The sequence below is a fragment of the Leucoraja erinacea genome, chromosome 2, assembly GCF_028641065.1.
Source record: "Leucoraja erinacea ecotype New England chromosome 2, Leri_hhj_1, whole genome shotgun sequence".
Lineage (NCBI taxonomy): Eukaryota > Metazoa > Chordata > Chondrichthyes > Rajiformes > Rajidae > Leucoraja > Leucoraja erinaceus.
This window is the reverse complement of record NC_073378.1, coordinates 122,692,383-122,715,433: the sequence shown is the minus strand read 5'-3', so window position 1 is coordinate 122,715,433 and position 23,051 is coordinate 122,692,383. Positions and strand designations below refer to the sequence as shown.

The 23,051-nt window shown below is 52.4% G+C and overlaps 1 protein-coding gene across 4 annotated transcripts in view; it reads left to right on the top strand.

The window, feature by feature from the left end:
- oplah (5-oxoprolinase, ATP-hydrolysing) overlaps positions 1-23,051 on the top strand; it is a 54,057-nt gene that overhangs the window by 12,440 nt on the left and 18,566 nt on the right. For all 4 annotated transcript variants that reach the window (XM_055664837.1, XM_055664845.1, XM_055664853.1 and 1 more), the window contains 14 exons: positions 2,197-2,335; positions 5,351-5,418; positions 8,219-8,505; positions 10,679-10,791; positions 12,044-12,214; positions 13,137-13,280; positions 13,837-13,975; positions 15,611-15,723; positions 16,471-16,622; positions 17,085-17,245; positions 19,384-19,485; positions 19,976-20,150; positions 20,782-20,966; positions 22,759-22,905. In XM_055664837.1, the coding sequence (XP_055520812.1) occupies positions 2,197-2,335; positions 5,351-5,418; positions 8,219-8,505; positions 10,679-10,791; positions 12,044-12,214; positions 13,137-13,280; positions 13,837-13,975; positions 15,611-15,723; positions 16,471-16,622; positions 17,085-17,245; positions 19,384-19,485; positions 19,976-20,150; positions 20,782-20,966; positions 22,759-22,905 (2,096 nt within the window). The remainder of the gene's footprint in view (positions 1-2,196; positions 2,336-5,350; positions 5,419-8,218; positions 8,506-10,678; positions 10,792-12,043; positions 12,215-13,136; positions 13,281-13,836; positions 13,976-15,610; positions 15,724-16,470; positions 16,623-17,084; positions 17,246-19,383; positions 19,486-19,975; positions 20,151-20,781; positions 20,967-22,758; positions 22,906-23,051) is intronic.

The window sequence follows — 23,051 nt, the reverse complement described above, 5'->3', positions numbered from 1 at the left end:
CACAGAAACAGGCCCTTAGGGTCCACAAAGTCTGTGCTGAACATGACGCCAAGGTAAACTAATGTCCTCTGCGATCCATATCCCTCCATTCCCTGCTATTTCCACATGCCCACCTATTGTATCTGCCTTTATCAACACCCAAGGCAGTGCGATCTAGGCACCCTCTTGGCCCTATGTGTTAAAAATACGCCCCGCCCATCAATTCCACCCTCTCCTATTTCATCTTCAAGTTTTGCCCTCTATTCTTTTGATATTTCCACCCTGGGAAAAGTGTTCTGACTATCCACCCTACCTATGCTTCATAATATTATCAACTCCAATCAGATCTTCCCTTAACCTCCGATATTCCAGAGAAAACAATTCAAGTTTGTCCAAACTCTTCTGATAGCTAATGCTCTTTAATCCAGGGAGTGCTCTTTTGTAAATCTCTTCTGCAGCCTCTTGAAAGGTCCACAACCTTCCTGCAATGGGTGACCAGAACTGCACATGCAGTCGAACCAATATGTATATAGCTGTAACTTGACTACTTGACTCCTATATTTTCCCTGTACATTCAACATCCCAATGGGAATCTTAGATGACCCTGGTTGACCAAGGTTCCCTTATCGTGCCATCGCTGTCCTTCCTCCTTACTGGAACATGCCGGTCCTGAACTCTAATCAGCTGGTCTTTAAACAACTCCCACATGACAGATGTGGACTTGCACAATAACAACTGTTCCCAATTTACTCTCCTAAACTCCTGCCTAATAAAGCTGAAATCTGCCTTACTTCAATTTTGTTCCTTCCCCCAAGGGCCAAATGCTTATTAATAATTATTTTTAAACTTATCGTTTTGTGAAACAGTTCCCAAGATACTCCTCCACTGGAACATCAGTCACCCGACCAGACTCGTTTCACTCCACAAGTTCCAGGGTGGTCCCTCCTCGAGTTGGACTATCCACATACTGTTTCAGTAAATCCCTTTGGCACAGTCTCAGTCAGTACTGGGGAGGTTAAAGTCACCTACTGAAATAGCCCTGTTTCTTTGGCATCTTTCCCTAATCTGCCTGCATATTTGCTCCTCTGTCTCTCGCTGTCTATTGCAGGCCTATTGTACAATCCCATCAGGCTCGCTCATTATCTATCTACACGTCTGTTCTTCACTCTCCTGCTGGCTATTGGGGAATCTACAATACAATCCCACCAGACCCAGCAATAATATGACCACATATTTGTTCCTCTATCTCCTGCTGGCTGTTGGGGGGCTGAGAGCATAATCCCATCAGACCCATCCGTAATCTGTTTACATATCTGCTCCACTATCTCCTGATAGCAAGTGGGAAGCCTACAGTACAATCCCGTCAGACCCACCAATAATCTCTCTACTTATCTGTTCCTCTATCTCCCGTTGGCTATTGGGAGGCCTGTGGTATAGGCCCATCACACCCATCAATATGTTGTCTACATATCTATCTCCTGCTGGCTTTTGAGTGGCCTACTGTGTAATCCTGTCAGACCTATCAATAATCTGTCCACCTCTCTGCTCCTCTATCTCCCAATGTCTATTGGGTGGGCCGACCGAATAAACCCATCGGACCCATCAATAATCTGTGAGACTAAGACATCGGTTAGACTGTGAGACATCGGTGAGACTAAGCGGAGGTTGGGCGATCGTTTCGCCGAACACCTCCGCTCGGTGCGCAAGAACCTACCTGACCTCCCGGTGGCTCAGCACTTCAACTCCCCCTCCCATTCCCCGTCCGACCTCTCTGTCCTGGGTCTCCTCCATGGCCAGAGTGAGCAACACCGGAAATTGGAGGAACAGCACCTCATATTCCGCTTGGGGAGTCTGCATCCTGCGGGCATGAACATTGAATTCTCCCAATTTTGTTAGCCCTTGCTGTCTCCTCCCCTTCCTCCGCCCTCGGGCTGTCTCCTCCCATCCCTCAGCAAGCGGGATCCTCCTCCTTTTTGCTTCCTTCTTCCCGCTACCCCCTATCAGTCTGAAGAAGGGTTTTGGCCCGAAACGTTGCCTATTTCCTTCGCTCCATAGATGCTGCTGCACCCGCTGAATTTCTCCAGCTTTTTTGTGTACCATCAATAATCTTGTCCACATATCCATTCCTCTATCTCCCCCCGTCTATTGAGGTGCTGACTGTATAATCCCGCCAGACTCACCTTCTGTCCTCCTCCTTCCCCCCCGCCCCTCTTTCAGGCACGTCGACGGATGTGAGCCGGTACGCGGGTGAGTTTGAACACGTCTTCGAGGCCACCACGGCGGGAATCACCATCCAGGCGCCGCAGCTCGACATCAACACGGTGGCGGCAGGCGGCGGCTCCATGCTCTCCTTCAGGTACGTTCGGCAGGTGAAGCCCACCCCCCCCCCCAAACCTCCACGCAACGCCTCCCGAGTCTGAGACCACCGGCTGGGCCACCTGAAGCCCTTCGCTGTTTGATAAACAGTCCAACCCAAGGTGTTCCTCGAGTGTAAAGCTAATTGTATTCACATTGGTTCATTCTTTGCGTGTTATCCAGTCAAATCAAACTGTAAAAGGGGGCACAGAGTGCTGGAGTAACTCATCAGATCAGGCAACATTTTTGGAAGACATTGATAGACATGTTTCAGGTCAGAACCGTCTTGAGACATGGGGAAATGGTGTATTGGCATAGAATTATAGACCGGTATAGTCATTCAGCATGGAAACTCTCCTGCCCAACCCATCCAGATGGATCCACCAAGATGCCCCATCGACACTAGTCCCACCTACCTGTGTTTGGCCCATAGCCCTCTAAAACTGTCCATGTCCTTGTCCAAATGACTTCTAAATGTTATTATAATCCCTGCATCAACTACCTCCTCTGGTAGCTCATTCCTTACACCCACCGCCCTCTGTGTGAAATTGTGATCTGAAATGTGCTTCCTGCTGGCAGTCAGCAATGATTCAACCACAGCTTCTCCAGGGTCTCAACCCAAAATGTCACCCATCCATGTCTTCCAGAGATGCTGCCTGACCAGCTGAGTTACTCCAGTACTTTTGTGGTACCAACTTCCAAGCTTTTATATCTTTTGCCTGATGGGAGAGGGGAGAAGAGTGAATGACTGGGGTATGAGTGGTCCTTGATTATGTTGGCTGCTTTCCCAAGGCAGCATGAAGTGTAAACGGTGGGGAGTCTGGCATGTGTGATGGACTGGACTACATCCATAAACAATCTACAATTCCTTACAGTCTTTGGCAGAGCTGTTCCCAAACTATTACTCTATGACTAAATTGTGATACATCGCGTTAGGATGCTTTCTACAGTGCATCTGTAGGTCAGCGAGAGTTGTTGGAGACATGCCGAACTTCCTTAATCTAATGAAGAATTAGAGGCTTTCTTGGGCATGCATCAGAGTGGTTGATCTAGGACAAATCATTGGTGATATCTATGCCTAGGAACTTGAAGCCAATCTATCCTGTCCCACCTGCAACTGGTCCGAAACGCTGCAGTGAGACTCCTGACGGGCACCCGAAAAAGGGACCACATCACCCCAATACTGGCCCCTCTCCACTGGCTCCCTGTGCGGTTCCGAATAAATTTCAAGATCCTTCTTTATGTTTACAAAGCCCTTAATGGGCTTGCCACCACCTACATCAAAAGTCTGCTTACCCACCACACCACCTCCAGGTTCCTCAGATCGGCCGACTTGGGGTTACTGACCATCCCGCGGTCTGGGCATAAGCTCAGGGGCGACCGCGCCTTTGCGGTTGCAGCTCCTAGACTGTGGAACAGCATCCCTCACCCCATCAGAACTGCCCCCTCCATCGACTCTTTTAAGTCGAGACTTAAAACTCATCTTTATTCTCAAGCCTTTCTTGATGTCCTCTGAGGGAGGGCTATATGTATGTATTTATGTATGTACTTAATCTATGAACCACTGTTGTATAACGTTAGTACCTCCACCAATGTAAAGCACTTTGGTCAACGAGAGTTATTTTAAAAATGTGCTATAGAAATAAAAGTGACGTGCCTTGACTTCTCCACCATCTCCACCGGCACCATTGATGCTGACTGGGGCATGTTCTCCATCTCGCTTCCTGAAATCGATGACTGGCCCTCTCGTCTTGCTGACTTGATGGGAGGTGCCAATGCTGACTGGCCAAGGGGAGAGGAAGATAGCACAGCCAGCCGCTCTTCTGGATAGCCCAGCTACCTGAGCCCAGGCAGATGGGGCATTGTCAAATACAACACACAACAGATCGACACAAAAAGCTGGAGTAACTCAGCGGGACAGGCAGCATCTCTGGAGAGGGGGAATGGGTCGAGACCCTTCTTGAGACTGAAGGTCAACCATTCCTTCTCTCCAGAGACGCTGCCAGTCCAGCTGAGTTACTCTAGCTTTTTCATGTTTATATCCGGTTTATACCAGCATCTGCAGTTCCTTCCTACACAACACACAACAAACAATACAGCACACGTTCAGGCCCTTCGGCCCACAATGTCTGTGTCAACATGATGCCAAGTTAAACTAATCTCCTCTGCCTGTACACATAGTTTAGTTTATTATTGTTGTCACATGCACTGAGATACAGTGAAAAGCTTTTCATTAGAAACATAGAAACATAGAAATTAGGTGCAGGAGTAGGCCATTCGGCCCTTCGAGCCTGCACCGCCATTCAATATGATCATGGCTGATCATCCAACTCAGTGTCCCGTACCTGCCTTCTCTCCATACCCCCTGATCCCCTTAGCCACAAGGGCCACATCTAACTCCCTCTTAAATATAGCTACTCCCTCTTAAATATAGCATTCTGTGCTATCCAGTCAAAGAAGACTACACTATTACAATCTAGCTTTCCACAGTGCATAGATAGTGGATAAAGTCTGATTAAAGATCAGTGCAAGATAAAAGTCTGATTAAAGATAGTTCAAGGGTCTACAACGAGGTAGATGGGAGGTCAGGACCTCATTCCAGCTGATGAGAGGACCGTTCAGTTGCCTGATGACAGCTGGGAAGAAACTGTCCCTGAATCTGGAGGTCTGCGTTTTTCACACTTCTGTACCTCTTCCCTGATGGTAGAGGGGAGAAGAGGGAGTGACCGGGGTGTGACTGATCCTTGATTATGCTGATGGCCTTGCCGAGGCAGCGTGAGGTGTAGATGAAGTCAATGGAAGGGAGGCTGGTTTGTGTGATTGTCTGGGCTGCGTCCACAATTCTCTACAATTTCTTGAGACATGATCCACATGTTAGATGGAGTTGGGTGACGTTGTATAAAAGAACAACGGAGGGCTTGGGGCCTGGTCCCCACACGGATGGCATGGTGAGGGTGAGCATTAATGTGGGTGCCTCGGCAGATCCGCTGACTCTGTGACGCGTTGCCTCTTCCAGGTCAGGGCTGTTTGTCGTTGGTCCAGACTCGGCCGGAGCCCACCCGGGTCCCACTTGCTACAGGAAAGGTCAGCGTCCGCATCCATGAATAAACCCGCTCGACGCTCCGCGCCCACGGCCGCTCAGGCTGCCCAGCCTGCATGTCGCCAACACTCTGTCACTCTCTGCCCTATTGCTGGGCACCACACTTGCTAGACCCACAGTGGAGGCGAACAGTCAAGCCCCTTCAGCACACGTAGTCCAAGTTGAACATGATGCCTAGTTAAACTGATTGCCTCTGCCTGCATGTGATCCATGTACCTCCATTCTCTGCGTATCCTTGTGCCTATCTAAAAGCCTCTTAAATGTCACTATCATATCTGCCTCCGCCACCACCCGCTGAAACCTTTACAGTGCCTCTCAGGTTCCCTTTCAATCTCTACCCTTTCACCTTCAACCGATGCCCTCTAGTTTTAGACATCCCCACCCTGGGCAGTGGGCAGGTGCTATAGACCTGCACGGGAAGGTAGACGCTCCCACCCCCACGAGTCTCGGGCAGATGGGGCTCGTCAGCCTGGGAAGGCAGTCCATCTAGGAGAGGGAAAACTCTGATTTGAAACCTCCACTGCCTTGTGGCCATATCCAGTCATGGAAAAGGCTCCAGGAGTAAACCTCAAGAAAATCCGGAGTTGGAGCCTCTAAGGCAGTTCGTCGTTGTCTACAACCTCGCTCTGGTAGCTCCTGCGATGGCGCTGGTGCCAAACTGTAACGGCCCTGATGTTCCTTTGGATCGATCAGCGACATGGAGAGGGGGGGACGTGCTGCATGGGCAACAGCCTGTCCTCCATATGACATCGCCCAGGCTGGCATCCGACCACACATCACCTGCAAACCACGATGCATCCCCCATGGTCAGTCATGACCGAAGGGGCCCTACTGTGCTGTATCCCTGGGGAAAAGATATTGACCATTCACTTGAAATATACCCCACCTGATTTTATATACCTCTAAAAGGTCACCCCTTTGCCTCCTACACTCCAGGGAGAAAGGTCTCAGGCTATCCCGCCTCCTCTTATAACTCAATCCCTCAGGTGTCAGTAACATGATTGCAAGTGTTTTCTGTTGCATTTCTAACTTAATGACATCCTTCCCATAGTTGGGTGACTAGGTGTGGTCTCACCAACGTCTTTTACACCTGCTACATGGCGGCCTGACTCCTGTACTCACTGCCCTGACCAATGAAGGCTAGTATGTCACACCTCTTCTTCACCTCCCCATCTATCTGTGTATCCACTTTCACACAACTATGCATCTGTATCTCAAGGTCTCTTTATTCTGCAACAATCTCCAATGTGTTTAGATTAGAATGAAGATTGAGATGTTTCTGGACATTCAGGGATTTGTGGGACAGGGCTGAGGTAGATCATCGTGACCTTGATGAATGCTGGACCTGGCTGGAGAGTCCGCTCACCCACTGCTGCTCCTATTTACGACGTTCACAAGTGACCAGAGAGGGAAGTACAGTTATTCGAACTGTGCAGCACAGAAACTGGTCCTCGGGACCACTTTGTCCATGCTGGCCAAGCTAGCATTCTGGGCTGGACACCTCTGCTCAGTCTGCCTAAACCTATCTGACCTCCCGGTTGCTAAACATTTTAACTCTCCCTCCCATTCCTCTCGCTGTCAGAGTGAGGCCCAGTGCAAATGGGAGGAACAGCACCTCATATTTCGCTTGGGCAGCTTACACCCCAGCATTACGAACATTGACTTCTCTAACTTCAAGTAACCCTTGCTTTCCCTCTCTCTCCATCCCTCCCCCTTCCTAGTTTAACACCAATTTTAGTGTCACCTTGATTAGATGCTCTGTATGCTCCATTGTCACCTTCTCCGAGGAAACAATGATCTATTCAACATTTTCTTTGAGCTTAATCTTCTTTGATGTCTCATTTTCACACCTTATCCTTCCTTATCTCTGTGTCTCCCTATCCTCTGACTTTCGATCTGAAGAAGGCTCTCGATCCAAAACGTCACCCATTCCTTCTATCTAGATTTGCTGCCTGTCCCGATGAGTTACTCCAGCATTTTGTGTCTATCTTTAGCATTCTGGGCTAGACCCATTTGCCTGCATTTGGCCCATAGCCCTCTAAACCTATCCACATATCTGTCCAAGTGTCTTTTATAAGTCGTAATTGTTTTGGTTCTGGTAACATTCATGCGAGTCTTTTCTGCAGCCTTTCCAACTTCATGGAATATGACAACTTCATATATCCTTGGTATATCCACTGCTATAAGTTCATAAATCATAGGAGTAGAATTAGGCAATTTGGCCCATTGAATCTATTGAGTCGGCCCATTGAGTCAATCATGGCTGATCCATCTCTCGCAACCCGATTCTCCTGCCTTCTCCCCATAACCCCTTGACACCCGTACTAATCAAGAATCTGTTCAAACTTTGCTTTAAAAGTACCCAAGACTTGGCCTCCACAGCCGTCTGTGGCAATAGATTCCACAGATTCACCACCCTCTGGGTAAATACATTGCTCCTCATCTCCTTTGATTCCTTCTAATTGCTGTCTCCAAGGTTTCTCTGAGCTCGTTCCAGATATGGGCTACCCTATGAGTGAAAAGGTACCCCTGAAGTGCAGTGCTGGCTCGAAGGGCCGAATGGCCTCCTCCTGCACCTATTTTCTTTGTTTTCTATGGTCTCTTTAATCTCTCCTCTCACCTTAGGTCTGTGCCCTCTAGCTTTAGGGTCTCTATCTATGTACCACATGATCTTATGCACCTCAGTCGAGGAGGGTCCAAAGCTGTGGTGGTTGAGTCACCATTGTGCATGGTGCTGAGCCCCCTGCCGCTAAGACTGACAGTCCGGTGGTCTTGTTCCTCCAGGAGGTCCGCTCACCGTGACCGACGCCAACCTTTGCCTAGGACGCCTGCTGCCGGATTACTTCCCCAAAATCTTTGGCGCCACGGAGGACCAGCCGCTGTGGAGGGAAGGGGCCCTTAGAGGCTTCCAGAAGATGGCGGACCAGGTCAATGACTTCCTGTCCAGTCAATCGCAGCGTGCCCAGGATAAGGGCCCCAGCCAATCGCAGATGACTTTGGAAGAGGTTGCCCTGGGCTTCATCCGGGTGGCCAATGAGTCGATGTGCCGACCAATCAGAGCTCTTACTCAGGTACTTTGTGAGACCACTGGTTGGAGCTGGCACAGACACACAAACTAGGACCCAGGATGCTGGAGACAAGGGCCTGTCCCACTTTCACGACTTAATTCAAAACCTCTGCCGAGTTTAAAGGACCTAAAAAAAAAAATCAAGATCGTGGTAATCTACAAACTCCTACGACCTTCCACGACTATGTTCACGAACTCCTACGAGTATGTCTACGAATTCCCACGACTATTTCGATGCCCTCCTTACGAGTAAAAATTTGCAATTTCTTTCATCCCAACCATTTTTTTACTCGTGGACATTTTTTATCGGGCTGGAAAAAACATCCTGACTTACATGATGCCACGAGTACCTACGGCTGGCATAACGGGCCGCTACGATATATCTACCAACTCCTACGACCTCCTACGGACTTGTTAGGAAAATTCTGCGAGTTTGAATCAAGGGGAAAACTCGGGAGAATTGGTGAATAACTCGTGAAAGTGGGACAGGCCCTTAACTCAGCAGGTCAGGCAGCATGTCATGGAGAGGGATGTTTCGTGTTGTGACCCTTCTACAGACAAATTGTCGGGGAAGGGAGGGGGAGAAAGAAATCTGGGAGAGTGGAGAGGCAGGATAAAGCGATGTATCTACGTCTATAGGCACCTGGTTTTATATACACTGCATCATCCGGGCCAGGTGTTTTGGCCGAGGAGAACACATACAAGCGATTCAACGTTAGAAAGGGTGCAGAAGAGACTCACCAGGATCTTACCTGGGCTTGTGGGAAGGGCATTGAGTACAAAAGTTGAGACATCATGATGCAGTTGTAGAAGTCGTTGGTGAAACCACACTTGGAGTCCCTTGTGGAGGTCTGGTTGACCAGCTATAGGAAGGATATCATTAGGTTGGAAAGGGTGCAGCGTGAAGTCTGGAGGGAGACAATGGGAGGGAGGTTGGTGCAGACGAGATTCACCAAGATGTTACCTGGGCTTGAGTTATAGGGAGCGGTTGGACAGGCTGGGACTTTTTCTTGGAGGCTGTAGGGTGACTTTATTGAGGTGTACAGGTCAAGAGGGGCATGGATAAAGTGAATGCTCACAGTCTTTTTCCCCAGGATAGAGACTTCTAAAACTAGAGGGTACAGGCTAAAGGTGAAAGGGGAGAGACTTCTGAGGGACCTCAAGGACAACCTTTTCACTCCAAAGGTAGTCTGCATCTGGAATGAGCTGCCAGAGAAAGCTACAATGATGATGTTTGGATAGATATATGGATAGGAAGGGTTGTGAGGGATATGGGCCAAAGGCAGTCAAATGGAACTAGCCCAGAATGCCAAATTGGTTGGCACGGACAAGGTGGGCCGAAGGGCCTGTTTCCATGCTGTATAGCTCCATGACAATCTCCAAGCGGTCCGCTGCATGTCTTGGGGTAGAGGGCAGATGTAGGGAGAGGTAGGTGGTGGCAAGAGGAGTGGAAGATAGGGCAGGATGGAGGAAAGGGGAGAAGGTGAGATGGACGGAGAGTAGTTTTTAATTTATTGTCACCAGTACCGAGGTACAGTGAAAAACGTTTTGTTACATACTAACCTGCCAGCAGCAAGATAATACATGAATATAATCAAACTGTTCATAGTGTACAGATACATGATAAAGGGAATAACGTTTAGTGCAAGATAAAGTCCAATCAAAGATAGTCTGAGGGTCTCCAATGAGGTTGATGGTGGCTCAGGACTGTTCTCTAGTTGGTGATAGGATGGTTCAGTTACCTGGTTATAGCTGGGAACAAACTGTCCCTGAATCTGAAGGTGTGCTCCTGTACCTCAGTACCTCTTGACCGATGGGAGAAGGGGAGATGAGGAAGTGACCGGGGTGAGACTGGGCATGAATTATGTTTGCGGCCTTGTCGAGGCAGCGTGAAGTCTGGAGGGAGACAATGGGAGGGAGGTTGGTTTGCGTGATGGTCTGGGCTGCGTCCACAATTCTTTTGCAATTTCTTGCCATCTTGGGTGGAGCTGTTCCCAAATCGTGCTGTGTTGGGAGTGGAATGTGGGCTGGTGGTGTTGGCCGAGGCAGAGCAGAGCGAGGTGGAGTGGGACATCGACCCAGCTCCCAGCGGCTGCTGACAGGGTCTATCCACCCCCAGCCCCATTTTGTTACATGAGCCAACACGAGACCCTGTGCTTCCTGCTCTCCCACCACAGGCCAAGGGTCACGACACGTCGCGCCACGTGCTGGCCTGCTTTGGGGGAGCCGGAGGGCAGCATGCCTGTGCCATCGCCCGCTCCCTCGGGATGAAAACCGTCTTCATTCACAGGTAGGTACACGGCCCAAACGGCCTCAATAAGAGGATGCATGGACACCAACCCATGTCCTCCAGAAATCTCTGCCTGACCCACTGACTTACTGTGTCCGTTTTGTAAACCACCATCTTCAGTTCTATTTCCTTCGCTCCATAGATGCTGCTGCACCCGCTGAGTTTCTCCAGCATGTTTGTGTACCTTCGATCTTCCAGCATCTGCAGTTCCTTCTTGAACATCTTCAGTTCCTTGTTTCTTCAAATATCTTCCACACTGACGGCCAGTCACTCTCAGCATAGTTTCCTTCCTATGTCCCTCTCACTATCCCTGTTACATTCACCATCTCTCCTGACTAGTCTCATTGTCTGTTTTTCACTGTCTTTCTGTGGCACTTTGTGATTTAATATTTTTGTAATCTCATTCCCCCTATCTGTTCTACTTACGAGTCCTCCTCTCACTTTGCCCGTCTTTCTTTCCATCGTCTGCACCTCCCTCTGCTTCATCTCCATCTTTCACATTGCCCCTCTCACTCATCCCATCTTGCCCTCTCTCCCACTTTCCTCTCCCACACACCTCGCTGCCTCTCTCTCAACAGCCCTCCATCTCACACACTCTCTCTCGCCCTCCTTTCCCCACCCCCACCTTTCCATCCTGCACCTCACTCTCTCTCCCCACCTTCCTCTCCCTCTTTCCTCCCACCTCCCTCCCTCTCTCCCCACTCCCTCCCCTCCCCACTCCCTACCCCACCTCACTGCCCCTCCCCTTGCCTTGTTCCCACTTCCTCTACTTCACTTCCTCTCTTCCCAATCACTTACTCTCTCCCCCCGCGCACATCACTCCCCTATCTCCCTCTCCATCCGTCTCCCCTTAACATTTCTCCCTCCCTACACACTTGCTCCCCCTCTCTCCCCTCACCTTGTGCCCCCCATGTCCCTTCTCTCCCCCCAACTCACTGCCTCCCCCATCCCCTTCGAACTCGATCCCTCTCTGTCCTCCACTTCACCCTCCCCCCCCTTCCTCACTGCCCTTCACTCGTCCTCTCTCCCCCCCCCCCAACCCCCCCATCCACTGCGGGAAACAAAGGAGAACCTGGTATGGGGGGGAAGGGGGACAAAGGGGACTGTTGGGGAATAAATGAAATATTTTGTAACTGCCTGTGCCCTATATATGCCGACTCTGCATATTTGTGTATGCAATATAAAGAATTTCACTGTGACATGTCACATGTGGCAGTAAAGATTCATTCATTCATCGTTTCTGTCCCGCCAGGTTTGGTGGGGTGCTGTCCGCCTACGGGCTGGCACTGGCTGACGTGGTGCATGAATCGCAGGAGCCCTGCTCGGCGATGTACGGAGCGGCATCGTTCCCGCTGCTGGACCAGCGGATCACCACGTTGGAGGAGCAGTGCATGGACGCGCTGCTCGCCCAGGGATTTCATAGGTACCCGCGCGTGTCTGTGTATGTGTGTGTGTGTGTGTGCTGCCAAGTCACAGCAGAGATTAATAGCTTCTTGATTAACAAAAGCATCTAAGGTGACAGGGAAAGGGCAAGAGAATTTGGTTGAGAGGGAAAGATAGATCAGCTATGATCGAATGGCATAGTGGATTTGATGGGCCGAATGGCCTAATTCTGTTTTACGACTTGCTTGTTTAGAATCAGGATAAACTTACCCACAGAGAGTAGTGGAGAGGGTGTTTTTCAGGCTGGAGACTGTGACCAGTGGTGTCCCACACGGAGGTAGACAAAAATGCTGGAGAAACCCAGTGGGTGCAGCAGCATCTATGGAGCGAAGGAAATAGGCAACGTTTTGGGCCAAAACCCTTCTTCAGACGGATTAGTGCTGGGATATGTATAGGGAGGGAGGTGGGGAGGAAGAGGGAGTGAGGTGAGAGATCAGAGGTGAGCTGGGGGGAGAATATGATATATATATATATATCACAAACAATAGTGGTCCCAGAACTAATCCCTGTGGAACACCACTGGCCACAGTCTCCAGCCTGGGTATGTTAATGCCGAACCAGTAGTACAGCACAGGAACAGGCCTTTGGTCCACAATGTCTATGCCGAACTTGATGCCAAGACCAATTCTTATCTGCCTGCATGTGATCCATGCCCCTCTATTCCCTGCATATCCATGTGCCGATCTAAAAGTACCTTAAACACCACTATTGCTTCTGCCCCCTCCACCACCCCTGGCAGCACGTTCCAGGCACCCGCCACCCTCTGTGTAAAATGTTTGCCCCCGCACGTCTCCTTTAAACGTCGCCCCTCTCCTTGTCACCGAGCCTGCCATTCCCTCCTGCAGCCTGGTGAGTGGATGGTGAAGCACCTCGCCGCACCAATGGCGTCTTGTTGATTGCAGGTCGCAGATCGGGACGGAGGCCTTCCTGCACATGCGGTACGAGCGGACAGACTGCGCCCTCATGTGCTCCGCCAGCGGGCACCCGGCACGCCAGGACACCGAGTCCAGTCGGCACGGAGACTTCCGAGCCGCCTTCACCAGCAGGTCAGCAAACTCCGGCCCGTCCAGCACCCTCTTACTCACTGCACCATGGCAAGCTGGTGGGGGGGGGGGGGGGGAGGGGGGGAGGCAGAGAGGGGTTTAGGGGCCGGTGTGTTGGGCAGGTACAGGGGGGGGGGGGGGGGAAGGTCTGTGGGGAGGGACGGGGGGGGTCTTTGGGCAGGGTCTAGGTTAGTCAAGGAGGGGGGTCTGGGCAGGTCGGGGGGGGGAAGGTCTGGGCAGGGAGGGGGTGTTCTGTGATACGGGACAGGGTCTGGGCAGGGACAGAGGGGTCTGTGGGCAGGGACTGAGGGGTCTGTGGGCAGGGACTGAGGGGTCTGTGGGCAGGGACAGAGGGGTTTGTGGGCAGGGACTGGGGGGGTCTGTCTGTGGGCAGGGACAGGGTGGGTTGGTCAAGGACAGGTGGGTCTATGGGCAGGGACAGGGCGGTGGGTTGGGCAGTGCCCCTCTGTACCAGTGCTACCCAGCGAGGTGGACAAGGGACGAACAAGGGGCATGTGCCCGGCTGACCAGGCTGACCAGGCTGTGTGCTGGGTTGCAGGTATCTGAAGGAGTTTGGCTTTGTTATCCCGGACCGGCCCATCATGGTGGACGACATCCGTGTGCGAGGCTGCGGCAGGTCCGGCATCTGCTCCCAGCACAGCATCAGGCCGAACGTCTGCACACCCAAAGTGGAGACAGTACGTGGGGGCGGTATTGTTTCTACACCCTGCACAGTCCACTGACCCCCTGCCCTGCGAGCTCCCCAGCCCACTGACCCCTGCCCAGCATCCAGCCCACTGACCCCCGTCATATGACCCCTGCCCACTGACCCACTGACCTAATAGACAATAGCCAGCACCGCCATTCAATGTGATCATGGCTGATCATCCCCAATCATCACCCCGTTGCTGCCTTCTCCCCATAATCTCCTGACTCCGCTATCTTTAAGAGCCCTATCTAGCCCTCCCTTGAAAGTATCCAGAGAACCGGCCTCCACCGTCCTCTGAGGCAGAGAATTCCACAGACTCATCACTCTCTGTGAGAAAAAGCATTTCCTCATCTCTGTTCTAAATGGCTTATCCCTTATTCTTAAATAACTGACCACTGCCCAGTGCCCCACTGACTCCTGCCCAGTGCCCCACTACCCACTGCCCCCTGCCCACTACCCCCCCCCAACTGAAGGGTTTGGAGAGATATGGGCCAAACGCAGGCAGATGTAGATGGGGCATCTTGGTCGGCATGGAGGAGTTGGGGTGAAGGGCCTGTTTCTATGCTGTGTGACTCTGACCCAGAGAAGGTTGCGGGATGTATAGAGGGGGTTTAGCAGAATGAAGTCTGGATTAGCTACAGGGTGAAGTTGGACAGATTGTTTTTTCTCTGGAGTGCAGGGAGGCCTGACAGATGTATGGAAAATGATGTGAGGCATAGTTAGGGTAGATAGTCAGAACCTTTTTCCCAGGATGGAAATGCCAAATACTAATGGGCATAACTTTAGGAGGGGCAAAGTTTAAAGAAAATGTGCGGAATATGGATTATGTGCAGGCATACAATGGATGTTCTTGGCATGTTATTAGTTACAGACATAGTGGGCTGTAGAGCGTGATCCTGTGGTGCATGGTCCTATGTTGACATTAAGTACATCAACTCTGGGGAACTGACACAGAAGAGTGATGAGTCTTCATTGGTACGGTGGTGCAGCGGTAGAGTTGCTGCCTTATAGCGTCAGGGTTTGACCCTGACTGTGGGTGCTGTCTATATAGAGTTTGTATGTTCTCCCCGTGACCTGCGTGGGCTTTCACCGGGTGCTCCAGTTTCCTAGCACACTCCAGAGACATGCAGGTCCAGGGGCGGAAAACCCGGGGGGGCCAGAGGGGACACTTCCCCCCCATGTTTTGAGTGGTGAGGGACATCCCCCCCAAGTTTTTGTGATCCCGATTTTAAAATCTCCGTTTTTAGCGCTGGATTGAGCCTCCGAAGCCTCGCGCGTGTGTGTGAGTGTGCGCATGTGCGCGTGGCCGCCAAAAAATGGTGTCCCCCGTCCCCTCCATGTTTTGATAGTGAGTTCCGTTCTTGTGCAGGTCTGTAGATGAATTGGCTTTGACAAAATTGTGCCTAGTGTTTAGGATAGCACTAGTGTAGAGGATCGTTGGTCAGCGTGGATGCGGTGGGCCGAAGGGCCTGTTTCTACTCTGTATCTCTATACTAAACTAAACAGAATTTTGGGCAGATCAGACATGGGTGGGCATGTTGAATGGTGGGGCAGTATGTGACCGGCTCCAGCTACTCTTCACTTGATGTGAACAAAGCTTTCTCATTTCCTAATTCGTCGACAGCAGGTGAAATGTTACTTTGACGACGGTTACCTGGATACAGCGGTGTACCTACTGGAGGAGCTCTCATGTGATCACACCATCGCCGGGCCTGCGATCATCATTGATAAAAACAGGTGGGCAGAGAAGGTTTGCACCTTCTGTCAAGCCTGTCTGTGAAACCGCTCCGATGCTGCTGTACAAGTCCCTGGTGAGACCACATAGGGTAGCTGGTAGAGCCGGCGTCGAGCCTGACCTCGGGTGCTGTCTGTGTGGAGTTTACATGTTCTCCCCGTGACCGTGTGGGTTTCCTCTGGGTGCACCACCTTCCCAAAAAATGCGCGGATTTGCGTGGCTTCCAGTTGAATAGTGCAGGAGCATATCCATTTGGAGCACATGTACTTGTCTTTAAAACTGTCAGAACAAGTGGATGGTGGTGCAGCTGGTAAAGCTCTGCCTCACAGCGCCAGAGGCCCAGATTCGATCCTGTCCTCTGGCACTGTCTGTGTGGAGTTTGTACATTCTCCCCATGACCGCGTGGGTTTCCTCCGGGTGCTCCAGCTTCCACCCACATCCCAAAGACGCATGGGTTTGTCGGTCAGTTGCCCCTAGTGTGTAGGGAGTGGTTGAGTAAGTGGGAGAACTAGTGTGTACGGGTGATCTCTGGTCAGTGTCTACTCAGTGGGCTGAAGGGCCTGTTTCCATGCTGTATCGCGAAACTAAACAAAACTGTTCAAGGCTAAAGCAGACAGATGTGTCATCTGCAGAGTTCTGAGGATGGCAAGACATGGGACTGAGGCCCAGATGATATGAACCAGGATTGTTTGCGACGTTAAAGGTACATTGTTAATGGCTTGTCCTCTTGCTTTCCTGCCCTGCCCTAGCACGATCCTGATTGAGCCAGACTGTACAGCTGCCATCACCGAGCATGGCAACGTCAGGATCACCGTGGGCAAGGGGAAGGTGCGAGCTATTGGCTCGGAACTCAATACAGTCCAGCTCTCCATCTTCTCCCACCGCTTCATGAGCATCGCTGGTACGGCACTGGGGGGGGGGGGGGGGGGGGGGGGAGGGAGGCGCCACACTGAGGGAGGGCGCGGGGGGGGGGGGGGGGGGGGGGGGCGGGGGAGGAAGGGGGGGGGGGGGGGCGGGGGGGGGGGGGGGGAAAGCCATACTGGGGGAGGGCGGGTAAGGGAGCGCCACACTGTGAGGGGGGGGGGTGAGGGAATGCCACATGTAGGGGGGGGGGGGAGAGGTGAGGGAGCATTGTGAGGAGGGGGGGGGGGTGAAGGATTGCCACATTGGGGGGGGGGGTACTGGGGGAGCACCACATTGTTTTTTCCAAAACTACCCGGGCGCGGACGTAAGCCTGGAAAAGGGGCGGGCAAGGGAGTGCCGCACTGGGCGAGGGGCAGTGAGGGGCGAGGTTAATGGTCCAGTACTGTTGGATTGAGCTCTCACAGTCACGCTCCTCTCTGTGCCACGCTCCCTCCCATAGAGCAGATGGGGCGTATCCTGCAGCGCACCGCCATCTCCACCAACATCAAGGAGCGGCTGGACTTCTCGTGCGCTCTGTTCGGCCAGGACGGGGGGCTGGTGTCCAATGCCCCCCACATCCCCGTGCACCTGGGGGCCATGCAGGAGACGGTGCAATTCCAGGTAAGGTGGGTGCTCTCCCACGCACCATCCAGCCCCGTCCACCGCGATTACATTACTTTAGTTTGGTTTAGTATTTTTCACGTGTGCAGTGAAAAGCTTTTGTTGCGTGCTATCCAGTCAGCAGAAAGACAATACATGATTACAATCAAGCCGTCCACAGTGTACAGACACAGGATAATAAGAATAACGTTTTGTGCAAGATAAAGTCCGATTAAAGATAGTACGAGGGTCTTGAGGTAGATAGTAGCTCAGCACTGTTCTCTGGTTGTGGTAGGATGATTCAGTTGCCTGACAACTGTTGGGAAGAAACTGTCCCTGAATCTGGAGGTGTTTTTCACACGTGCACCTATTGCCCGATGGGAGAGGGGAGAAGAAGGAGGGCCAGGGTGCGACTCCTCCTTGATTATGCCGCTGGCCTTGTGGTGGGCATCCGCAGCGCTCTCTCACCTCTCCTCTCTCCCGGATCCTTGGATGGGGAGAAGACAAGCCTGTCTGTTCCGACGCAATTGTACAAGTCCGTGGTGAGACCACATGGAGTAGCGGGTGGCACAGTGGCGCAGCTGGTAGAGCTGTTGCATCACAGGGCCGGAGACCCGTAGTCGACCCTAACCTCGGGTGCTGTCTATGTGGAGTTTGCATGTTCTCCCTGTGACTTCATGGGTTTCCTCCGGGTGCTCCGGTCTCCTTTCACATCTCAAAGACGTACGGTTTGTAGGTCAATTGTCTTCTGTAAATTGCTCTGATTGTGTAGTGAGTGGATGAGAAAGTGGGAATACATAGAACTAGTGTGAAGGGGTGATCGATGGTCAGTGTGGACTCGGTGGGCTGAAGTGCCTGTTTCCATACTGTGTCTCTAAACAAAAGTATACTATTCTGTGCAGTTCTGGTCACCCAGTTATTTAAAGGATGTCATTTAGTTGAAAAGGGTGCAGAAGAGATTCACCATGATATTGCGGGCTTGCGTTATAGGGAGAGGTTGGATAGGCTGGGACTTATTTTCTTTGACGCATAGTCCAAGGAGTGGTGTCCTTATTGAGGTCCAAGATTATAGAGACATACAAAATTATAAAAAGACTGGACAAGCTAGATGCAGGCAAAAAATTCCCAATGTTGGGCGAGTCCAGAACCAGGGGCCACAGTCTTAGAATAAAGGGGAGGCCATTTAAGACTGAGGTGAGAAAAAACTTTTTCACCCAGAGATTTGTGAATTTGTGGAATTCCCTGCCACAGAGGTCAGTGGAGGCCAAATCACAGTATGGATTTAAGAGAGAGTTATTTAGAGCTCTAGGGGCTAGTGGAATCAAGGGATATGGGGAGGAGGCAGGCACGGGTTATTGATTGGAGACGATCAGCCATGATCGCAATGAATGGTGGTGCTGGCTCGAGGGGCCGAATGGCCTCCTCCTGCACCTATTTTCTATGATTCTATGTTTCTATGATCACGAGGGGCATGGATAAAGTCAATGCTCATACTCTTTCTCCCAGGGTAGAGGATTTTGCCCACAGTTTCTGTGTCGAGCATGATCCTGAACATGAATTAAACTAATCTCCTCTGCCTGCACGTGATTTATATCATTCCATACCCCGCATATCCTTATGCCTGTAAAAGCTTCTTAAACTCCACTAGTCTATCTGCCTCTACCATCACCCCTGGCAGCGCCTTTCAGGTACCAACTATTTTCTGTGTTAAAAAAAAAAACTTGCCCCACACATCCCCTCTGACGTTAAAGTCTGGGGAAAAGTTTCTATCTGGTCTCCCCTCAACCTCCAAAGCTCCACAGAAAATCCATCCACAGAGGATAGATAATACCTTCTAATCCTGGTAAACCTCTTCCACACCCTCCACGTCCTCCCTGGAATTGGACGACCGCAACTGCGTACAATACTCCACATGAGGCCTCGCCAACGTTTTCTAAAGTATCGAGGATCTCAGCGGGCCTGGCAGTATCTGAAGCAGGGTCTCCATAGGTGCTGTCTGACCCGCTGAATTCCTCCAGCACTATGAGTTTTGTTGTATACTCCACCGTCTGGAGTCTCTCCCGTCTCCAGTGGTTCTGGCCAGTGCCAGGGAAGGAAGCTACCAAGTGTTTCTTGGATTTGGTTCGATTCCCGAGTTGGACTCTTCTTTCCCCCAACAGATGAGGCACTTGGGCACCGAGCTGAAAGAGAACGACGTGATCCTCAGCAACCATCCCAGCGCAGGGGGAAGCCATCTCCCCGACCTCACTGTCATCACGCCGGTAAGGAACCTCGCCAGCCATGGTCTCCACTCTCCCCTTTGACCCCTTTGTCTGTGGAATTCTCTGCCTCTGAGGGTGGTGGAGGCCGGTTCTCTGGATGCTTTCAAGAGAGAGCTAGACAGGACTTTTAAAAATAGTGGCGTCACGGGATATGGGGAGAAGGCAGGAACGGGGTACTGATTGTGGATGATCAGCCATGATCACATTGAATGGCGGTGCTGGCTCGAAGGGCCGAATGGCCTACTCCTGCACCTATTGTCTATTGTCTATTGACCCCCCCTCCCCCATCTCTGTGACTCTTTTATAAAGCACGTTACCTGGTGGTTATCACATTATGATGTATAACCTCCCTGCATTAACCACCATGCCGCTCCTCTCCTGCATTTGATAACTACAAGTGTCTTTGCCAGGGGTGTTAGAGGCATTGGCGATGTACAGGATCGTTCTTGCTTTGCACACAGTGACTCCCGGTGCTTTTTGTCCCACCCAGGTGTTCCGAAAGGGGGTTGCCCGCCCGGTGTTCTTTGTGGCGAGCCGAGGGCATCACGCCGACATCGGGGGCATCACGCCAGGCTCCATGCCTCCTCACTCCAAATCCCTGCAGGAGGAAGGGGCTGTCTTCATCTCCTTCAAGCTGGTGAAGGATGGGGTCTTCCAGGAGGAGGGTGAGTAAGGTGGGGAGCGATGGGGTTTACCACTCGGTCAGCTCCTTCTACTCACCGCCTAACCTGGGGTGGGGGTGAGGGCCAGAGAGTCAATGTCATCACCCTTTGGTCCTCCAAAATCCTCCAGTCAGTGTGGCTGTCCCTAAAAATAGAAGATAAACGTTGTCACATCTCCCTTGCACATTGGATTCTCCAGAGAAAACAATCCAACCTCTCCCTGTAGGTTCAAGTTTATTATTGTCACATGTACTGAAGTACAGGGAAAAGCATTCTATACAATCAAATCAGATAATACTACACATAAATACCATCAGGCCAACTTAAATACAATAGGTTGAGCAAAGGGGAAGATACAGAGTGCAGAATATAGTTCTCAGCACCAGTTCCACATTCAAAGTCCCGTGTCTGCAACGGGGTAGAGGCGAATCTGCCTCTAATCGGGACAGCATCCTGGTGAACACTGGTTGTGCAGCTTTGCTCTGGGCTCCCCACCATCACCCCCTCTCCCAACCCCAGAGGAGCTGCTTTACCACTAATGGCCGTGCCACTCTCTGCAGCACCCTCCCTGCGACCGCGCTGCGGAACGCCGGCCCTGCAGCCTTCTCTCACCAGATGTTTGTGTCTGTGCCAGCTGTCACACAGGCTCTCATGGCTCCAGCACAGGTGCCAGGCAGCAGCGGCACACGCAACCTGCACGACAACCTGTCCGACCTGCGGGCACAGGTGGCGGCCAACCAGAAGGGCATCCAGCTGGTCAATGAACTGATCGACGAGTATGGGCTGGAGGTGGTCCAGGCCTACATGGCCCACATTCAGGTAGGCAGCTGCGGGCTTACAGTGTGGGTGGTCCAGGCTTAGTGTGGGTGGTCCTGGCCTACAGTGTGGGTGGTCCAGGCCTAGTGTGGGTGGTCCTGGCCTACAGTGTGGGTGGTCCAGGCCTACAGTGTGGGTGGTCCAGGCCTAGTGTGGGTGGTCCAGGCCTAGTGTGGGTGGTCCAGGCCTAGTGTGGGTGGTCCTGGCCTACAGTGTGGGTGGTCCTGGCCTACAGTGTGGGTGGTTCAGGCCTAGTGTGGGTGGTCCAGGCCTAGTGTGGGTGGTCCTGGCCTACAGTGTGGGGTGGTCCTGGCCTACAGTGTGGGTGCACATCCAGGCCCAGTGTGGGTGGTCCAGGCTTAGTGTGGGTGGTCCAGGCCTAGTGTGGGTGTGGGGTGGTCCAGGCTTAGTGTGGGTGGTCCAGGCCTACACTGTGGGTAGTCCAGGCCTAGTGTGGGTGGTCCAGGCTTAGTGTGGGTGGTCCAGGCCTACAGTGTGGGTGGTCCAGCCCTAGTGTGGGTGGTCCAGGCTTAGTGTGGGTGGTCCAGACCTACAGTGTGGGTGGTCCAGGCCTACAATGTGGGTGGTCCAGGCCTAGTGTGGGTGGTCCAGGCTTAGTGTGGGTGGTCCAGGCCTAGTGTGGGTGGTCCTGGCCTACAGTGTGGGTGGTCCTGGCCTACAGTGTGGGTGGTTCAGGCCTAGTGTGGGTGGTCCAGGCCTAGTGTGGGTGGTCCTGGCCTACAGTGTGGGGGTCCTGGCCCTACAGTGTGGGTGGTCCAGGCCCAGTGTGGGTGGTCCAGGCTTAGTGGCTGGGTGGTCCAGGCCTAGTGTGGGTGTGGGTGGTCCAGGCTTAGTGTGGGTGGTCCAGGCCTACACTGTGGGTAGTCCAGGCCTAGTGTGGGTGGTCCAGGCTTAGTGTGGGTGGTCCAGGCCTACAGTGTGGGGTGGTCCAGCCCTAGTGTGGGGTGGTCCAGGCTAGTGTGGGTGGTCCAGACCTACAGTGTGGGTGGTCCAGGCCTAGTGTGGGTGTGGGTGGTCCAGGCTTAGTGTGGGTGGTCCAGGCCTACAGTGTGGGTAGTCCAGGCCTAGTGTGGGTGGTGGGTGGGCCAGGCTTAGTGTGGGTGGTCCAGGCCTACAGTGTGGGTGGTCCAGCCCTAGTGTGGGTGGTCCAGGCTTAGTGTCGGTGGTCCAGGCCTACAGTGTGGGTGGTCCAGACCTACAGTGTGGGTGTGGGTGGTCCAGCCTAGTGTGGGTGGTCCAGGCCTACAGTGTGGGTGGTCCAGCCCTAGTGTGGGTGTGGGTGGTCCAGGCTTAGTGTGGGTGGTCCAGGCCTACAGTGTGGGTGGTCCAGGCCTAGTGTGGGTGTGGGTGGCCCAGGCCGAGTGTGGGTGGTCCTGGTCTACAGTGTGGGTGGTCCAGGCCTAGTGTGGGTGGTCCTGGCCTACAGTGTGGGTGGTCCAGGCCTAGTGTGGGTGGTCCACGCCTAGTGTGGGTGGTCCTGGCCTACAGTGTGGGTGGTCCAGGCCTAGTGTGGGTGGTCTAGGCCTACAGTGTGGGTGGTCCTGGCCTACAGTGTGGGTGGTCCAGGCCTAGTGTGGGTGGTCCAGGCCTAGTGTGGGTGGTCCAGGCCTAGTGTGGGTGGTCCAGCCCTAGTGTGGGTGGTCTAGGCCAGGCTCCAAAGCCTCCACATCTTCTTGTAATGGGGCGACCAAACTGCACACAATTTATAAACTAAATATGACATTGGCACCTATGCTAAATGCTTACTTCATGTTTTTACCTGTTAATCTGGCAGGTCAACGCGGAGATAGCGGTGAAAGAGATGCTGAGGGAGTTTGCCCGGAGATGTGGGCAGAGCGTGGGGCAGCTGGAGGTGTGTGCCGAGGACTTCATGGATGACGGGACGCCCATCAAGCTGAGAGTGAACATCGACCAGGCACAGGTGAGTTTGGCTGGTCTGCTTAACCTTGGGTCTCCTTTCACTGGCTGGGCTCAGGTGTGCTCAGGAGAGGTTGGGTGGGCACAGGTGTGCTGCATGCCTGTCTAGTTTAGTTTAGAGATAGGTTCATAAGGTTCATTTATTATCAC